The sequence below is a fragment of the Pleurodeles waltl genome, chromosome 1_1 (genome assembly GCF_031143425.1).
Source record: "Pleurodeles waltl isolate 20211129_DDA chromosome 1_1, aPleWal1.hap1.20221129, whole genome shotgun sequence".
NCBI classification, from domain to species: Eukaryota; Metazoa; Chordata; class Amphibia; order Caudata; family Salamandridae; genus Pleurodeles; species Pleurodeles waltl.
Genome location: NC_090436.1, coordinates 1,643,436 through 1,662,380, shown reverse-complemented (window position 1 = coordinate 1,662,380; position 18,945 = coordinate 1,643,436). Strand labels below are relative to the sequence as shown.

Sequence of the window (18,945 nt, the reverse complement as noted above, 5' to 3'; positions counted from 1 at the left end):
GTGTCACTCATGAGGCGGTTCAGTGTCACTTTCAATGTCACTCATGAGGCTGTTCAGTGTCACTCATCCTTCTGTTCGGTGTCACTCTCTGTGTCACTCATCCTGCTGTATGGTGTGAGTCATGAGTGCAGTGGAACCGTGGAAGTGTCACTCATGAGGCTGTTCAGTGTCTGTCACTCGCAGTGTCACACATCCGGCTGTCCGGTGTCACTCTCAGTGTCACACATGCGGGTGCGGAAGCCGCTGCTGTGGCTGATGACCGGAGGTGATAGCGCTTCGAAGCTGCTCCGGCGCTGATGCAGCGCCCCCGGAGTGACAGTTAACGTGCAGAGACGTCGGGCCGCGTCGGAGGCGGGGCCGGTGTGTGCGGCGCCTCAGCCCCCTCCGGGCTCCGCCGACCCTTAAACGTGAACACACGAGCGGAGCCCAGGGCGTGACCGGGGTGTCAATCAGCGAACTAAGCTTCCACTTCCGGGTGAGACTCCGCAGCGCCGCGGCCCATCTGGTTCCCACTTCCGGGTCAGACTCCGAAGCGCCGCGGCCCATCTAGCTTCCACTTCCGGGTCAGACTCCGCAGCCCATCTAGCTTCCACTTCCGGGTCAGACTCCGCAGCCCATCTAGCTTCCACTTCCGGGTGAGACTCCGCAGCGCCGCAGCCCACCTGGTTCCCACTTCCGGGTCAGCGGGGGCAGCGGCAGCACAGGGCGGGAGGGTCCGTCCGTGGATCAGCCGAGCGAGGAGCGGGAGGCCTCGTGGTGGGACCGGGGGCGCCGCCGAGCAGGTACTGGGTGTAGGGAGGGGAGGCCTGGGGGGACCGTGCTGGGGGAGGGCTGTCCCGGGTCTCGCGCTGCCGCCGGGGGAGGGGGGGCCTGCGCCCTGGAGCCTCGAGGCGCTCTCCGGACAGCACTCCCCGTCGTCTGTGTCTGCCGCGTTCAGGCGGCGCTTCACCTCCCGGCTCAGCAGGGAGTGAACCCCTCGGCGCCGAGTCACGGCGTCACCCCCCCACCACACACACACACACACATACACCCCCTCCCCCCCCCCACACACACACACCCCCTCCCCCCCCACACACACCCTCCCCCCCCCACACACACCCCCTCCCCCCCCACACACACACACCCCTCCCCCCCCCACACACACACACCCCCTCCCCCCCTCCCCCACACCCTCACACCCTCCCCCCCCCCACACACACACACCCTCCCCCCCACACACACACACCCTCCCCCTCCCCCACACACACACCCCCCTCCCCCACACACACACCCCCCTCCCCCACACACACACCCTCCCCCCCCCCACACACACACACACACCCTCCCCCCCACACACACACACACACCCTCCCCCCCCCACACACACACACACACCCTCCCCCCCCACACACACACACACACCCTCCCCCCCACACACACACACACCCCCTCCCCCGCGCACACACACCCTCCTCCCCCACACACACCCCCTCCCCCGCACACACACACCCCCTCCCCCGCACACACACACACACCCCCTCCCCCGCACACACACACACCCCCTCCCCCGCACACACACACCCCCCCCTCCCCCACACACACACACCCCCCCTCCCCCGCGCACACACACACCCCCTCCCCCGCACACACACACCCCCTCCCCCGCACACACACCCCCTCCCCTGCACACACACACCCCCTCCCCCGCACACACACACACACCCTCCCCCACACACACACACCCTCCCCCACACACACACACCCTCCCCCACACACACACACACACCCTCCCCCACACACACACACCCTCCCCCACGCACACACACACCCCCTCCCCCACGCACACACACACCCCCCTCCCCCGCACACACACCCCCTCCCCCGCACACACACACCACCTCCCCCGCACACACACACCCTCCCCCACGCACACACACACCACCTCCCCCGCGCACACACACACACCCCCTCCCCCGCACACACACACACACCCTCCCCCACACACACACACCCTCCCCCACACACACACCCTCCCCCACACACACACACCCTCCCCCACACACACACACACACCCTCCCCCACGCACACACACACACCCTCCCCCACGCACACACACACACCCCCTCCCCCGCACACACACACACCCCCTCCCCCGCACACACACACACCCCCTCCCCGCACACACACACCACCTCCCCCGCGCACACACACACACCACCTCCCCCGCGCACACACACACACCACCTCCCCCGCGCACACACACACCACCTCCCCCGCGCACACACACACACCACCTCCCCCGCGCACACACACACACCACCTCCCCCGCGCACACACACACCACCTCCCCCGCGCACACACACACACCACCTCCCCCGCGCACACACACACACCACCTCCCCCGCGCACACACACACACCACCTCCCCCGCGCACACACACACACCCTCCCTCCCACACACACACCCCCTCCCCCCACACACACACACACACCCTCCCCCCACACACACACCCCCCCCCCTCCCCCCACACCCACACACACCCTCCCCCCCCACACACACACACCCCCTCCCCCCCCACACACACCCCCTCCCCCCCCCCACACACACCCCCCTCCCCCACACACACCCCCCTCCCCCACACACACACCCCCCCTCCCCCCCCACACACACACCCCCCCTCCCCCACACACACACCCTCCCCACACACACACACCCCCCACACACACACACCCCCTCCCCCCACACACACACCCCCCCCCCTCCCCCCACACACACACACCCCCCCCCCTCCCCCCACACACACACACCCCCCCTCCCCCCACACACACACACCCCCCCTCCCCCCACACACACACACCCCCCCCTCCCCCCACACACACACACCCCCCCTCCCCCACACACACACACCCCCCCTCCCCCACACACACACACACACACACCCCTCCCCCACACACACACACACACCCTCCCCCTCCCCCACACACACACCCTCCCCACACACACCCCCCCTCGCACACACACACCCTCCCCCGCACACACACACCCTCCCCCGCACACACACACCCCCTCCCCCCCCCACACACACCCCCTCCCCCCCCCCACACCCCCCTCCCCCCCCACACACACCCCCCTCCCCCACACACACACCCTCCCCACACACACACCCCCCTCCCCCCACACACACACACCCTCCCCCCCCCCACACACACACACACCCTCCCCCCCACACACACCCCCTCCCCCACACACACACCCTCCCCACACACACCCTCCCCCGCACACACACACCCTCCCCCGCACACACACACCCTCCCCCGCACACACACACCCTCCCCCGCACACACACCCCCCCTCTCCCCCCTCCCCCCCCACACACACCCCCCCTCCCCCCCCACACACACCCCCCCTACACACACACACCCCCCCTCTCCCCCACACACACCCCCCCCTCCCCCACACACACACACACCCCCTCCCCCACACACACACACACCCCCTCCCCCACACACACACACCCCCTCCCCCGCGCACGCACACACCCCCTCCCCCGCGCACGCACACACCCCCTCCCCCGCGCACACACACACACCCCCTCCCCCGCGCACACACACACACCCCCTCCCCCGCGCACACACACACACCACCTCCCCCGCGCACACACACACACCACCTCCCCCGCGCACACACACACACCACCTCCCCCGCGCACACACACACACACCACCTCCCCCGCGCACACACACACCCTCCCCCGCGCACACACACACCCTCCCCCGCGCACACACACACCCTCCCCCGCGCACACACACACCCTCCCCCGCGCACACACACACCACCTCCCCCGCGCACACACACACCCTCCCCCACACACACCCACCCCCTCCCCCACACACACACCCTCCCCACACACACACCCCCCCTCCCCCCACACACACACCCCCTCCCCCCACACACACACACCCCCCCTCCCCCCACACACACACACCCACCCCCTCCCCCCACACACACACACACACCCTCCCCCCACACACACACACCCCCCCTCCCCCACACACACACACCCCCCCTCCCCCACACACACACACACCCCTCCCCCACACACACACCCTCCCCACACACACACCCCTCCCCCACACACCCCCCCTCCCCCACACACACCCCCCCCTCGCACACACACACACCCTCCCCCGCACACACACCCTCCCCCGCACACACACACACCCCCTCTCCCCCCTCCCCCCCACACACACACCCCCCCTCCCCCCCACACACACACCCCCCCTCCCCCCCACACACACACACCCCCCCTACACACACCCCCCCCCCTCCCCCACACACACACCCCCCCCTCTCCCCCACACACACACCCCCCTCCCCCACACACACACACCCCCCCTCCCCCACACACACACACACCCTCCCCCGCACACACACACACCCCCTCCCCCGCGCACACACACACCCCCTCCCCCGCACACACACCCCCTCCCCCACACACACACACACCCCCTCCCCCACACACACACACCCCCCCTCCCCCGCACATACACACACACCCCCTCCCCCGCGCACACACACACCCCCTCCCCCGCGCACACACACACCCCCTCCCCCCTTCACACACACACACCCTCCCCCCTTCACACACACACCCCCTCCCCAGCGCACACACACACGCCACCTCCCCCGCACACACACACACCCTCCCCCGCACACACACACCCCCTCCCCTGCGCACACACCCCCTCCCCCGCGCACACACACCCTCCTCCCCCACACACACCCCCTCCCCCGCACACACACACACCCCCTCCCCCGCACACACACACACCCCCTCCCCCGCACACACACACACCCCCTCCCCCGCACACACACACACCCCCTCCCCCGCACACACACACCCCCTCCCCCGCACACACACACCCCCTCCCCCGCACACACACACCCCCTCCCCCGCGCACACACACACACCCCCTCCCCCGCACACACACACCCTCCCCCACACACACACACACACACACCCTCCCCCACGCACACACACACACACACCCTCCCCCGCGCACACACACACCCCCGCACACACACACCCCCTCCCCCGCACACACACACACCCCCGCACACACACACACACACCCTCCCCCACACACACACACCCTCCCCCACACACACACACACCCTCCCCCACGCACACACACACACCCCCTCCCCCGCGCACACACACACCCCCTCCCCCGCGCACACACACCCCCTCCCCCGCACACACACACCCCCTCCCCCGCACACACACACACCCCCTCCCCCGCACACACACACACCCTCCCCCGCACACACACACCCCCTCCCACGCGCATGCACACACACCCCCTCCCCCGCGCCCGCACACACACCCCCTCCCCCGCGCACACACACACACCCCCTCCCCCGCGCACACACACACACCCCCTCCCCCGAGCACACACACACACCCCCTCCCCCGCGCACACACACACACCACCTCCCCCGCGCACACACACACACCACCTCCCCCGCGCACACACACACACCACCCCCCCCCCGCGCACACACACACACCACCTCCCCCGCGCACACACACACACCACCTCCCCCGCGCACACACACACACCACCTCCCCCGCGCACACACACACACCACCTCCCCCGCGCACACACACACCACCTCCCCCGCGCACACACACACCACCTCCCCCGCGCACACACACACCACCTCCCCCGCGCACACACACACCACCTCCCCCGCGCACACACACACACACCACCTCCCCCGCGCGCACACACACCCTCCCCCGCGCACACACACACCCTCCCCCGCGCACACACACACCCTCCCCCGCGCACACACACACCCCCTCACACACACACACACACACCCACACACACACACCCCCTCCCCCCCACACACAGACACACACCCTCCCCCCCACACACAGACACACACCCTCCCCCCCACACACACACACCCCTCCCCCACACCTGCCCGAGCTCCCTTTCACAGAAAGTAACAACAGGAGTTTGTGCAAGGCAATTGCCCGCTTTGTCCATGTCTTACAATGGTTTTGCAACTCGGCAAAAGCCAAACTAGTGTTCTGGGTTATCACTAAGTGTCAAGTACACATACATTCTTCAAAATATTTGGCATGTAAATTGCTCAAACAACATGTACATTTTTTAAAATGTAATTAGTGTTTCTGTAACATATGCCACTGTTTTCCCCTTTATATACAATTAGATTCCAGATTGAACTGGAAACCAGTTACCTTTTGATACCTGCTGATTAATATCTACCATTCTCCCACTGATTTGCAGCAGGGGAATCTCAGCAGAGCATCATCGTCCCTCTGAGCCCACTTTGCTTGGACCTGTAAACTTACTGACAAAAAGAAACCATGTGCTCTTCCACTACCTTTGCAAAGCCTTCCCACACGCCCAGGACGGCTGTGCACAGAGCAACTCCGTCAGTGGCATGCTGCAGGTGTCTTAAAATTGGCGGATTTGTTTCTGGGCGACAAGCTACCCAATTTCCAAACCCTTTTGGCAGACTACCATCTTCACCCCAGTCAACTCCTTACTTACAACCACCTTAAACAATCACTAAATGCCTTATTTCATGTCTTCCACCTAGCACTAATCCTATACGAGGTGCAGCAGAAGCTCTGCACCATAATGACTGGTGGCAAACTGATAATATGGGTGTACAGACTTTTCCTGCAACATGGACGCCATTCCAGGTCTTCTCATCATACTACCTGGGTGATTGATGTGACCAAACCTCTGCAAGGTACAGACTGGACTAAAATATTGGACTTTCCCCACAAACTATCACACAGCTGTCACTTTAAGTGCATACATAGAGCTTCCTTGGGAATGAAAAACTTTCTAGCTTTCGCGTCACTGGTTGGGATAATCCCCGCCTCAATGTCCTTAATAGAATTGAAATTCTTGACGCGAAAGCTAGGAAATTTTTCATTCTCTGCCAGGAACGAAGGCTCCAATTATGCTAGTTTAAAGTCGTGCCATAACAATTGAAGAGATATCTAAAATAGGTTTATAATAAAATCTTTTAAAAGTAGAATCAGAAGACCAATTTGCGGCACCTAGTATATCCTCTAAACTAGAACCTAGGGAAAACGTTTTGGACGCCATAGATCCTCTTGTTGAGTGAGCCTCAAATTTTGACACATCAATACCCACTTCTGACTGAAGCCATCACATCCATCTGGCTAAAGTCGCCGAAGAGACTGGGCGAAGCGGTTTCTGGAGGGAGGTCAAAGGTTTACCCAACATATCTGAACGAAATTCGGCTGTACTAACCTCATAATCCTTCAAACATTTCACCACACAAAGATTAGTGTTATCTGGAACAGTGGGAAAAGACACTAACCTGGTATTACACTTCATTCTTTGAGAGATGACACAAGATACTCCCTCTGGAGGAAAATGTCTCCCTGCCAAATCCAAGGCCTTGACGTCAGATACTTTTACATGAGATAAGACAGAGTAAAATAGTTAGCTTAGATGATAGCTGCTTCCTGGACAAATATTTATTGAAGGGCCAGAAATCAAAAAATCTGAGATCAACATCCCAAAGTTCCAAATATCTGGGAAGGGGAGGATTCAGCATCCAAATACCTCAGACAATTGACCTACATGTTTCCCTTCAGTAAATACATGCCTGGCAGAGATAGCCGTCTGGAAATTGTTGATAGAACAATAAGCCATCCAGACGCTGCTAAGGAAGAAAGGAAATTCAATATCCTGGTGCAGTCAGTGTTTAAATAGATCTGCACCTCATGAATTGCACCAGCGCCACCAAGCAGAGGAATATCGTTTGTGGGTGCTAGGAGCACATGACTGATTAATGAATTCCTGTGCTTCACTCGAAAGGCTTGGGAGATTCCAATTTTGCCTGAAAGACACCAAGCCACTAGATACAGTTGACCTGTTCGAATCAATGGGTGTGGCAAGCCCACTTGGTCTAGGAGGAGCGTCTAGCACCAGGGCAAAAGACCAGGAGGAGCACAAGCTATTTCCAGAATGATCGGTTGAGCCCTCCAAAATGGAGAGATCAGCACAATCTCTGCTTCTTGTCTCTGCAACTGTGCTAGAACTCTGGGAATCATCACGAAGAGAGGAAAGGCATAACAAAGGAAGGGACTCTAATCTTGGAGAAGAGCATCTGTCACCCTTGCACTTTGAGCTATGCTATCTGGCAGGGAAATGCAGAAAGAGTGATGGAGGTGCACTTATGTACTATGCAACTGAAAGTAGATCACTCACTTAGTTTTAGGAAGAAGTGGCCTCCTGAATGGGTGTTTCTAATATTTTAACAGAAAAATATCTGGGATTGGGTCTGTTCAAAGTTTCAGGCAAAATAGGTCTTCTGTTTTGAAAACAGTGAAGATATGGGGTGCTTACTATCCTATCAGATGAATGATAGGAATAGCAACAGTTTACTCTTGGGCCTCAAGGATTCTTCAAGCAAGACTGTAACAGCACATTAGGGCAACTTGGCGGTATTTAGAACATTTCACTCTACTCTGTATGATGATAACTGCTCTGATTATGACTGACTGCACTGTCAGTAGCTATCTTCTGGCAGTAAGGTTAAACCAGATAACTGAACAGCAGCAAGAGATGCTTGATTAATAAATTTCACAAGCTGAGATGGAGAAAGCTATGTTTCAGCTTGCTGCCAATAAAGCAGCCATACCTGATTCTATTCTTACTGAATTTTACGAGGTGTCCTCTAAAATAATCACCCAGCTTTTGCACGATCTATTTCATTCTTCAGCATTTACACGTCTTGTACCATCTCCATGAGGAGAAACATATATGGCATTCTTTTTGAAGAAGAATAAAGATCCCCTCAGCTGCGGCTCTTATCGGCCTATTTCATTAATCAATTCTAAAATTGACACTTGTATATTAGCTAATCTCTATGCACTGTGTTACCGCATTGGTTGATCCTATGTAGCATGGATTCATTCCCTCGTGAACACTTCATCCCGTATCAATCCAGCCATAAAGGTTCTCAAGGCTGCAAGTGTACTGAATAGACCCGCAAGATAATTGTATTGGATGCTGAAAAGGCATTTGACAAGGTCTCCAGGCGCTCCCCGTGGACTGTAAACACACTCGTGGGCTTTGGCTCTCTGTATTTAACTTGTACCGAATCTCCATATACCTCTCTCTTGCTCCTGGTTCGAGTTGTGTGTACTCGGGGGAGGGTCATTCAGATGTAATTCATATTAATCGGGGCACCCAACAGGGTTTCCCCTGTACCCTAAGCGTTTTGCTATTTACCTGGAGCCTTACAGTCAGGTTTTAAGATCATCAGTGTCCATTACTTTGATACTTTTCCAGTACGCAAAAACAAGAAGTTGATGGTTGGAGTGCTTGAATTAATCTCAGTCACTGGCAGTTGCTCGGGGCGATCCCAATTCATTGATTTTTGATCACCATGCCATCGCAGTTTGAACCCAGCCATATGCAAATCAGCCTTGACCCTGCTCCCCATGGGAACAGTCCAGGCCGAACTGCCAGGCCAGGTCCTCCCTGGACTGGAAACAAGAACCCTGGGACAAGTTTCGGGGTATCACCCCTCACCGGCCAAGCTAGCTTGAATCCAGTGGGACAGTGAGAACGGTACCCACGTCTGGGAATACCCGGCGTGCTTGAGGGTGACAAATGCAAAAACAACAAGGTGATGGGTGGAAAGCTTAAATTAATCTCAGACACTGATGTGTTCAATATCTGAATAAATCTAAAGCTCTGCCGCTAGTTCTTGTAGAACATCCCATGGAACGTAAAGAGTATTTCCTGTAAGTCTCAGATACAATACATTCTGATTTCTTTTAGACAAGCAGATGATCAAACCATATAAAAAGTGAATTATTTCATGGCCACAATAGCAGCATTCTGATGCTCTACAGAGCTTACAACTTTATCTAAAGTAGGCTTTAACACAAGCTACGTTAGGTGCATTTTTCTTTGTTTGAGCGCTAGCGATGACGCCATATGTATTTATAAGGCACATTTGTCACCCGGGGGAGTACCCTCGTGCCATGAGAAGTGGGATGGAGCTCTGACTGGGGCCTTTTGGGAGAACCAGATTTTCAGTTTTGTGCAATATTTTAAGCTCGTGCAGGTGGCTCTGATGTGTTGGGGATGTCATTCCAGGCTGAAGGAGCCAGCTCAGGATAGATGCGACCACCAGTTCTGGCTCTATGGATTCGGGGGGCCTGGGCCAGCAGGAGGTGGGCTTAGCAGAGGTGGGTGTGTGGACTCTAATGTGGTTGCCCAGGATCTTGTTTAGTGCTTTATAGATATATGTGAAGAGGTTGAAGAGGCCGCGTTTGTGTATGGGGAGCCAGTGTAGATCTTTGAGGTGTTTGGATATGTGAGTTTGAAAGTGAGTCTGGCTGCTGCGTTCTGAATGATCTGGAGTCTCTTGTTGAGTTGCGAGGTGTTGCAGGGATAGAGGCTTTTTTATTGTCCACTTTGCTGCATCCACATTACGTAGTGAAAGTAAGGAAAGCAAAACTAAGGAGATGATTAATGCCTGAGTGCCTGTTCTTCGGGTGTTGAGCAGGAGACATATGAATACTTTTCTCAGATGTTTGAGATTGTGGAAGCAGGATGTAGCCACCCTGTTAAACTGATTGGACATCAAGAATTAATTGTTGACCCTTAGGTTCCTGGGTGAGTTTAAAGGGTTGGTCCTAGTCATGAAAGAATCTAGGCCGAGGACTAGAGAGAGGTGTCTTTTCTGAGGACTATCACTTCTGTTTTGTAAGAGTTCAGCTTAGAACAGTTGAGCCTCCTCAGTTTTGCGACTTCATATATGCCATTTGCCTGATGATGGCGTTGTCGGAGAGAGAGATAAGATGCGCAGGGTGTCGTGTGTGTAAGAGATGATGCTGAGTCCATGGGTTCAGGTGATGTTGGCGAGCAGGGCTTTAAGGAGTGTGGGGCTGAGCAGGATCCCTGGGGGACACTGCAGATCATGTTGAAGGCAGAGGAAGAGTATGGTGTGAGGCTGACTGATTGGTTGTAAACATGTGAGAAGGGAGCTGATCCAGTCCGGGTCCATGAATTACTGTCTTGTGGAGGTGTGGAATGATGGGGTGGGAGACTGTGGCAGAGGTGGCGGTTAGGTCATGTACGAGGAGTGCTGCTGTGTCCCCTTGTCCCTGCCATGAGGTAAGTCCAGGAAGGTGGAGGGCAGGGCTGGGTGGGGCACGAGCGAGTATCAGGAAATGCAGGCGCAGCAGATTAGCGTGTGGCACAATAAGTCAGGAAAGGCAGTAGAGGGGGGGGGAAAGGCTATGCAGAAGAGTGATAAGTGGGTAAAATAAAAGAGCAGGAGAGTCGAAATGGTGCAAAAAGTAAAAAAGAATGTAAGAGTTTGTAAATCAGGAGTGAAGGACGTAGAGTCAAAGGGTAAAAAGAATGTAGAGGGTATCAAAGACAGAGTGATGGAGCGGTTGGTACTCTCCAGTGAAAGATTTCACACTGTTGATGTTAGCGTTGGTCTGCTTCTTTAACATTGCACTGTGGCGGCCCTTCCGGTGGTAGCTTGGAGTTTGATCCCCACCCTCCTGTACCAGAGAATTATGAATATGCCATTATTTGGGAAGGCATCAGCATGTCAAGGAAAGTAAGTTTACACGAGAGTGAAGTGACCAGTTAGCTCTCCACAGTTGATGTTATCTGAGCTTTCACTCTCTTCTGGTAAGGCAAGCTATTACAGATAAGTAGTAATGTTATGTTCTTATTACATACAGGTATTGTAGACTTCTTTAAATTGGGGCTGCATCCTGGGCTTCACATCAACGACCAGGTGGTATTTGTTGAGCTGCATTTTCACTAAACTGGCTGGGTTTTAAAGGTGTCTGTTTACTGAACCAAGGACTCCCAGCTTCAGTCCTCAGTGCGCTAGTGTCCACTTTTTCTGCTGGTGGCCACCTGCCTGTGCCTTGCTGTGGCTCCCACACTGACATCTCGAATGAGTGCCTCTGGTCTATGCTGCGTTGTTGTAAACAGACACTGCGTAGCAAAACCAAGGAAAGCAATACAAAGGATTGCTTTAAAGAATTGTGCAGGGATGCTTGATCTGGTGATCTTTAGCCCAAGACTCAGTCTGGCATTATGATACTACACTTCCCAAATATAGAGTGTAACCTTTTAAGATTTGCTATGGTGTGTTTTATTTCCTTATTGTAATTTTTGTGGGTTGGACTAACATCAACTTTCTTCTTTTCACCAGAGACCACAGCCATGGACTTGAATGAAAGTGAAGAGTGCAACATGTTGCTAGAAGTTGTTGATGAACTGTCAAGGAACGTTGGAGAGGATGTGCGCTGCTGTTCGGAGCAAGAAGAACTAGTTCAGCAACAGCAAGAAGAACGAATGACACACAGAAACATTACAGGAAATGGGCTGGATCCACCCACTGCCTGTGAAGCAGACACCCCCCGAGATGGTTCCACTGATGGAGAGAAACCAACCCACTGTACTCCATGCAGCCAAAGCCTCAGTGAAAAAGTACCACTCCAGAGCGCTCCCGTCACAGAGACTCTCTATATTTGTAATGAATGTGGGAGAAACTTTGGCAGCAGTACTGCTCTTGTATCACATAAAGAAAGCACAACGGGTGAGGGGAGCCAGTGCGTGGAATGTGGTAAATATTTCCACAGTTACTTCTCACTAGCGATCCATCAGAGAATGCACACAGGGGAGAAACCATACAAGTGCCCTGGCTGCCAAGAATGTTTTAGTGACAAAGTATCATTCCTGATGCACCAGAGAACCCATGTTGGAGAGGAAATCTGCTCATGCACAGAGTGTGGTCAAATCTTCAGTGGACAAGCTGCACTTGCCGTACACCAGAGAATTCACACCGGAATGAGCTGTTTTACATGCAATGAATGCGGAAACACCTTCAGGTTAAGTTCCTCCCTTGTCATACACCAAAAAATTCACAATGAGGAAAATCCTCTCAAAGAAATTAGCCATGGGTCCAAAATCATAAAACACAAGAGAACACAAATAAGGGAGAAGCCCTTCGCTTGCACGGAATGTGGGCGAACATTTTGTCTTGAATCTGCTCTTGTGACACATCAGAAAACTCACTCCAAAGAGAGAATCTTTCAGTGCAGCAAGTGCACAAAATCATTCATGAAGAAGTTTTTACTTGTCAATCACCAGACAACGCACAGCGAACAGAAGCCATTTGTGTGTGACGAATGTGGTAAAAGCTTTGGGCAAGTGTCACAGTTACAGATTCATCGGAGGGCCCATAGAGGGGAGAAACCCTTCACGTGCACTGAATGTGGGAAGAGCTTCAGCGTCAGCTCATCCCTTATCAGGCATCAGAGGATCCATACAGGAGAGCGGCCCTTTGCGTGTAGTATTTGTGGGAGATGCTTCAGTATCAAAAGCAATATGAAGTCGCATGAAAAATGGCACACTGGAGAAAGACCCTTCCGCTGTCGGGAATGTGGGAAAACGTTCAGATTCAGCACCACCTTCCTGCGCCACCAGGATACTCACATGTTAATGAGAGAGAAGGCTGTCCCACGGAGGGAGGTCGCGTGCCCTGCAGCATCCGAAGAAACTCAAATGACTGTTGTGGACAATGATGGTTAACCAGGAGTGTTCTGCTAGGTCCAAATCCAAATAATTTCATCAAATTTAAATAATGTTATAAAAATGAAACCTACCTTGAAGATATGCACTCCTCAGAGCGATGCCGATCACACATTTATTGTGGACCGGCATCCATTGTGAACTGATAAAGATTATGAACAAGTATTCATTGTGTGTCTCCTACTTAGGAAAAGAAGGCATTCAGGAAAAGGGATTATTAGACCTGTAATTTGATGATCAGGTATTGCAGCTGTTGCCTTCTGAAGCTGCCTCACTGTAAGACGTATTAAAACTGAAGGCTCCCCCAGTAGCACGTAACACTAAACATTTGTGCAGAGCTTCCATGGTTTCTTGCAGTGCCTCTGGTTGGAGTTCTGTGATGTCCGAGAGCCTTGCAGTGATATTTACAACCAACCCGCCAAAAGGAAACATAGCCTTTACGCCATGTTTTATATAGAACATTGTGTGGGCTGGATGAGTTTTCCAAGCGTTAATCGACCACTGTGACTTCAACGTAGTGCTGTTGAGTGAAGCTTAACACACTCCAGGTTTTTCCAGCACACACAGACTAAAAGTATTCTTGTAGAGTCTGAATCTTTGTCTCTACACAATGACAGAAGCCTTAGGAAGACTATTGATTTCTACCCTCACTCTTTGTATTTCCAATGTGTCTTAAGACTACCTCAATAGTTGTTGTGGATGAATGGGTGCCTCCGTTTTGGGAGGCACCAGGGCTTCTTTCCGTACTTCAGTGCTCTCTCTTGTTGGTACTCGCTAGGAAATAGACTGCCGTCTTTCGTTACCTAAAGCTGAGGCCTTTAGACTTACATTCATTGTTCATTGGACCAATAGCCACTTAACTAACTCGCCAAAAGTGCAGTTAAGAGCACAGTAAAAATGTGGTAATGCACGACTAACCATGTATAAACCGTTAGCGCCCATGGTTTGTACATGAACGTAGAAAGCAGAATCTATCACAATTAGTATTTGTTGGAAAGATCAAGAGTGGGGGTCTAGATGGAATAGCCACTTATTGGTCTGTGTAAGACTGGTGCCAAGTGCGGTTAACCTTTTCCGAACTACGTTGGACAATGTACGACCAATAACAACTATCCTGGACGTTGTCTGCTACTGTATATTTTAGAATATCTAACTGACATCAAACTATTCTGGCTGAAGTGGAATAAAGCTGTTTTGTGTAGTGTCAAACTACTAGCGAGCTGTATTGCCCAGCGTAGACTGCTGATGTAGATCTGACCATTAACCAAGCAAACACTTCTTGATTGTGTAGGAGTGATGTGGAGCTCTGGTGAACAGTAAATGATGGGTAACAAACTCTTAAGACCTGATATTACTCTTACGAAGTGTATTGCATGGAACATGGATAATACTGATAGGTTGTAAAGAAACTAAAAGAGGGAGAGGGAGAGCGAGAGGACAATAAAGAGTCAGGAAAGCTCTCTTAAGTGACCTTTCGCACTAACTGGTTCCTGACTCACTCAGAACAAAGGCAGGGATGTAGGTTACTTTCTCCCCATGGAAACTGACTGATCATTTAGTAAGGAAAATGCAACAGTTCATCAATGGCTGAAGTTGCATCTATGTGGAAATATGTTGAGACAGCAGTTTTATGTACCTTAGTTAATGAACGCCTAAAACGTTTGAAAAGGGCTTCCGGGCGTGCTTGCCCTGCCCTGCTCGCCGGGAGGCGTGCTTGCCCTGCCCTGCTCGCCGGGAGGCGTGCTTGCCCTGCCCTGCTCGCCGGGAGGCGTGCTTGCCTTGCCCTGCCCTGCTCGCCGGGAGGCGTGCTCTCCTTGCCCTGCTCGCCGGGAGGCGTGCTCTCCTTGCCCTGCTCGCCGGGAGGCGTGCTCTCCTTGCCCTGGTCGCCGGGAGGCGTGCTCTCCTTGCCCTGGTCGCCGGGAGGCGTGCTCTCCTTGCCCTGGTCGCCGGGAGGCGTGCTCTCCTTGCCCTGGTCGCCGGGAGGCGTGCTCTCCTTGCCCTGGTCGCCGGGAGGCGTGCTCTCCTTGCCCTGGTCGCCGGGAGGCGTGCTCTCCTTGCCCTGCTCGCCCGGGAGGCGTGCTCTCCTTGCCCTGCTCGCCCGGGAGGTGTGCTCTCCTTGCCCTGCTCGCCCGGGAGGTGTGCTCGCCTTGCCCTGCTCGCCCGGGAGGCGTGCTCGCCTTGCCCTGCTCGCCCGGGAGGTGTGCTTGCTCTGTCCTACAGGAGGTGTGCTTGCCCTGGCCACCGGGAAGTGTGCATGGTTTGCCCCACGTCCGCAGGTGTGCTTGCCCCACCTATTTGCCCTGCCTATTAGGGCATGTGTTGGTTTTGCTTGCCAAAGGGCATCTATGCCCTACTCTGCAGGGCACTAGAATTTTGTGATTCTGTGGCGGTTGCAGTTTCCTCATATTTATGGATTTGTCTCATTTGCCCCATAATACAATATCTGCTGCCTATCTGCAAATTTTACCTCAAAAATTTTGTTTTGAGCTCAGACGGATCAAAGGGTTTTAAATCTGTGGTGTCTACTGTTCCTGTGCAGTGTAAGGCCATTTGCAAAGGTTGACTAGTCATCTTTCAGTTACTTCTTGCTGTATTTTGTTGTTAGACAGGTACTTATGTTGTGAAATCTTTGCTCAGACACTATCAAAAAATGTGCCACGTTGCACCACATTATTTGCCTTTTCATGCCACGTAATTTAGTCAACCCCATGTTGTATAAATTGGACTTCCTCTGCTGCATAACTCCAGTGGCCCGGCCTACCTGTCAGAAAGTGTTCTTGCTGTGCCCTTCAGGGGGTGTTTTTGCCCAGCACATTGGGGGAGAAGGGTGTATTTGTAAAGCCCTTCAAGGGGTGAGCGCACTCTACATAGGGGGTGTTCTTGCTTTTCCCCTCTGCCCCACTTACCATGTGCTGCCTCTTGACTTAAGACCAGCGTGGTGCAGACCTAACTGGAGAGTGACAGATCACGAAAATGTTCCAGCATAATATTCAGATAAATGAAACACCAAACTTTAGTCCATTTGAAAATGATACATTTTGAAACTTTTGTTGAACTTATATTTCTGTATTCTTTTTTTTTATATAAATATTTGTATCCCTCACCTTGTTTACAGTACATTTCTTTACTTCTCAGCCTTTGTTCTTTATTGTGCATTTTTCTTCTATATCCTGATTATTCAGTGTTCACACTGATCACATCTTGAATTTTACTCGTTGCATTGTTTTATCTCTGATGGAGTATTTATGTTCACTGTTGTCCTTGATGCCTTATAATTTTCCAGTTGCCTTGAAACCTTTTTTCTGAGACAGCCCTGCAACAAATAATACATTAATGTTTGTAGCACTACATGGTGAATGTTGGCTCTTTATTACTTGAGTTGTATTTGGGGTCTTTAAGCTGTAATGTCCATTCTGAAGCGAAGGAGGGACATCTGCGTCTGCCTGAGAGCACTTATGAGACTGGTTGTAGCAGAGGACGGAGGGGTGGAGATCACTTTTATGTGAAGCTATTAATTCTGGCAGGTAGCATTTGTAAAGACAGGACTCTAGTGTTAGTGGTTTGGCTCAGTTAGTTGGACTGACCAAGTTCATTTCAATTTTTACTTTTCATCTTGTTTAACCACTTCGCTGCCAGGCCTTTTCCCCCTCCTGTGCCATGCCTTTTTTTGCCTATTTGGGGCAGTTCGCGCTTAGGCCCTCATAACTTTTTGTCCACATAAGCTAACCAAGCCAAATTTGCGTCCTTTTTTTCCAACATCCTAGGGATTCTAAAGGTACCCAGACTTTGTGGGTTCCCCTGAAGGAGGCCAAGAAATTGGCCAAAATACAGTGAAAATTTCGTTTTTTTTTTTTAAAAATTGGAAAAAGGGGCTGCAGAAGAAGGCTTGTGGTTTTTCCCCTGAAAATGGCATCAACAAAGGGTTTGTGGTGCTAAACTCAGCAGCTTCCCAGCTTTCAGGAACAGGCAGACTTGAATCCGGAAAACCCAATTTTTCAACACAATTTTGGCATTTTACTGGGGCATACCCCATTTGTGCAATTTTTTGTGCTTTCAGCCTCCTTCCAGTCAGTGACCGGAATGGTCATGAAACCAATGCTGGATCCCAGAAACCTAAACATTTCTGAAAAGTAGACAAAATTCTGAATTCAGCAAGGGGTCATTTGTGTAGATCCTACAAGGGTTTCCTACAGAAAATAACAGCTGAAAAAGAAAAATATTGAAATTGAGGTGAAAAAAACATCAATTTTTCTCTACTTTTTACTCTGTAACTTTTCCCTGCAATGTCAGATTATCAAAAGCAATATACCGTTACGTCTGCTGGACTCCTCTGGTTGCGGGGATATATAGGGTTTGTAGGTTCATCAAGAACCCGAGGAACCCAGAGCCAATAAATGAGCTGCACCCTGCAGTGCGTTTTCATTCTATACCGGGTATACAGTAATTCATTTGCTGAAATATAAGGAGTAAAAAATAGCTATCAAGAAAACCTTTGCATTTCCAAAAAGGGCACAAGATAAGGTGTTGAGGAGCAGTGGTTATTTGCACATCTCTGAATTCCGGGGTGACCATAGTAGCACGTGAATTACATGGAATTTCTCAAATAGATGTCTTTTTTACACACACCCCTATATTTGGAAGGAATAAATGTAGAGAAAGACAAGGGGCAATAACACTTGTTTTGCTATTCTATGTTCCCCCACGTCTCCCGATAAAAATGATACCTCACTTGTGGGGGTAGGCCTAGCGCCCGCGACAGGATATGCCCCAAAACACAACGTGGACATATCACAGAAAACAGAGCTGTTTTTAGCAAAGTGACTACCTGTAGATTTTGGCCTCTAGCTCAGCCGCCACCTAGGGAAACCTATGCATTTCTGAAAACTAGAGACCTAGGGGAATCCAAGGAGGGGTGACTTGTGTGGCTCGGACCAGGTTCTGTTACCCAGAATCCTTTGCAAACCTCAAAATTTGGCTAAAAAAACACGTTCCTCACATTTCTGTGGCAGAAAGTTCTGGAATCTGAGAGGAGCCACAAATTTCCTTCCACCCAGCGTTCCCCCACGTCTCCCGATAAAAATGATACCTCACTTGTGTGGGTAGGCCTAGCGCCCGCGACAGGATATGCCCCAAAACACAACGTGGACATATCACAGAAAACAGAGCTGTTTTTAGCAAAGTGACTACCTGTAGATTTTGGCCTCTAGCTCAGCCGCCACCTAGGGAAACCTACCAAACCTGTGCATTTCTGAAAACTAGAGACCTAGGGGAATCCAAGGAGGGGTGACTTGCGGGGC

General features: G+C 52.9%; 1 protein-coding gene across 1 annotated transcript; it reads left to right on the top strand.

Annotated features, from left to right (window-relative positions):
* The first annotated feature begins 662 nt into the window (after nucleotides 1-662).
* Nucleotides 663-16,996, top strand: LOC138247053 (zinc finger protein 883-like). Its single transcript, XM_069201825.1, has 2 exons — nucleotides 663-782; nucleotides 12,267-16,996. The coding sequence occupies exon 2, from the start codon at nucleotides 12,278-12,280 to the stop codon at nucleotides 13,646-13,648; it is 1,371 nt and encodes a 456-aa protein (XP_069057926.1). The 5' UTR covers nucleotides 663-782; nucleotides 12,267-12,277; the 3' UTR covers nucleotides 13,649-16,996.
* Nucleotides 16,997-18,945: the final 1,949 nt, after the last annotated feature.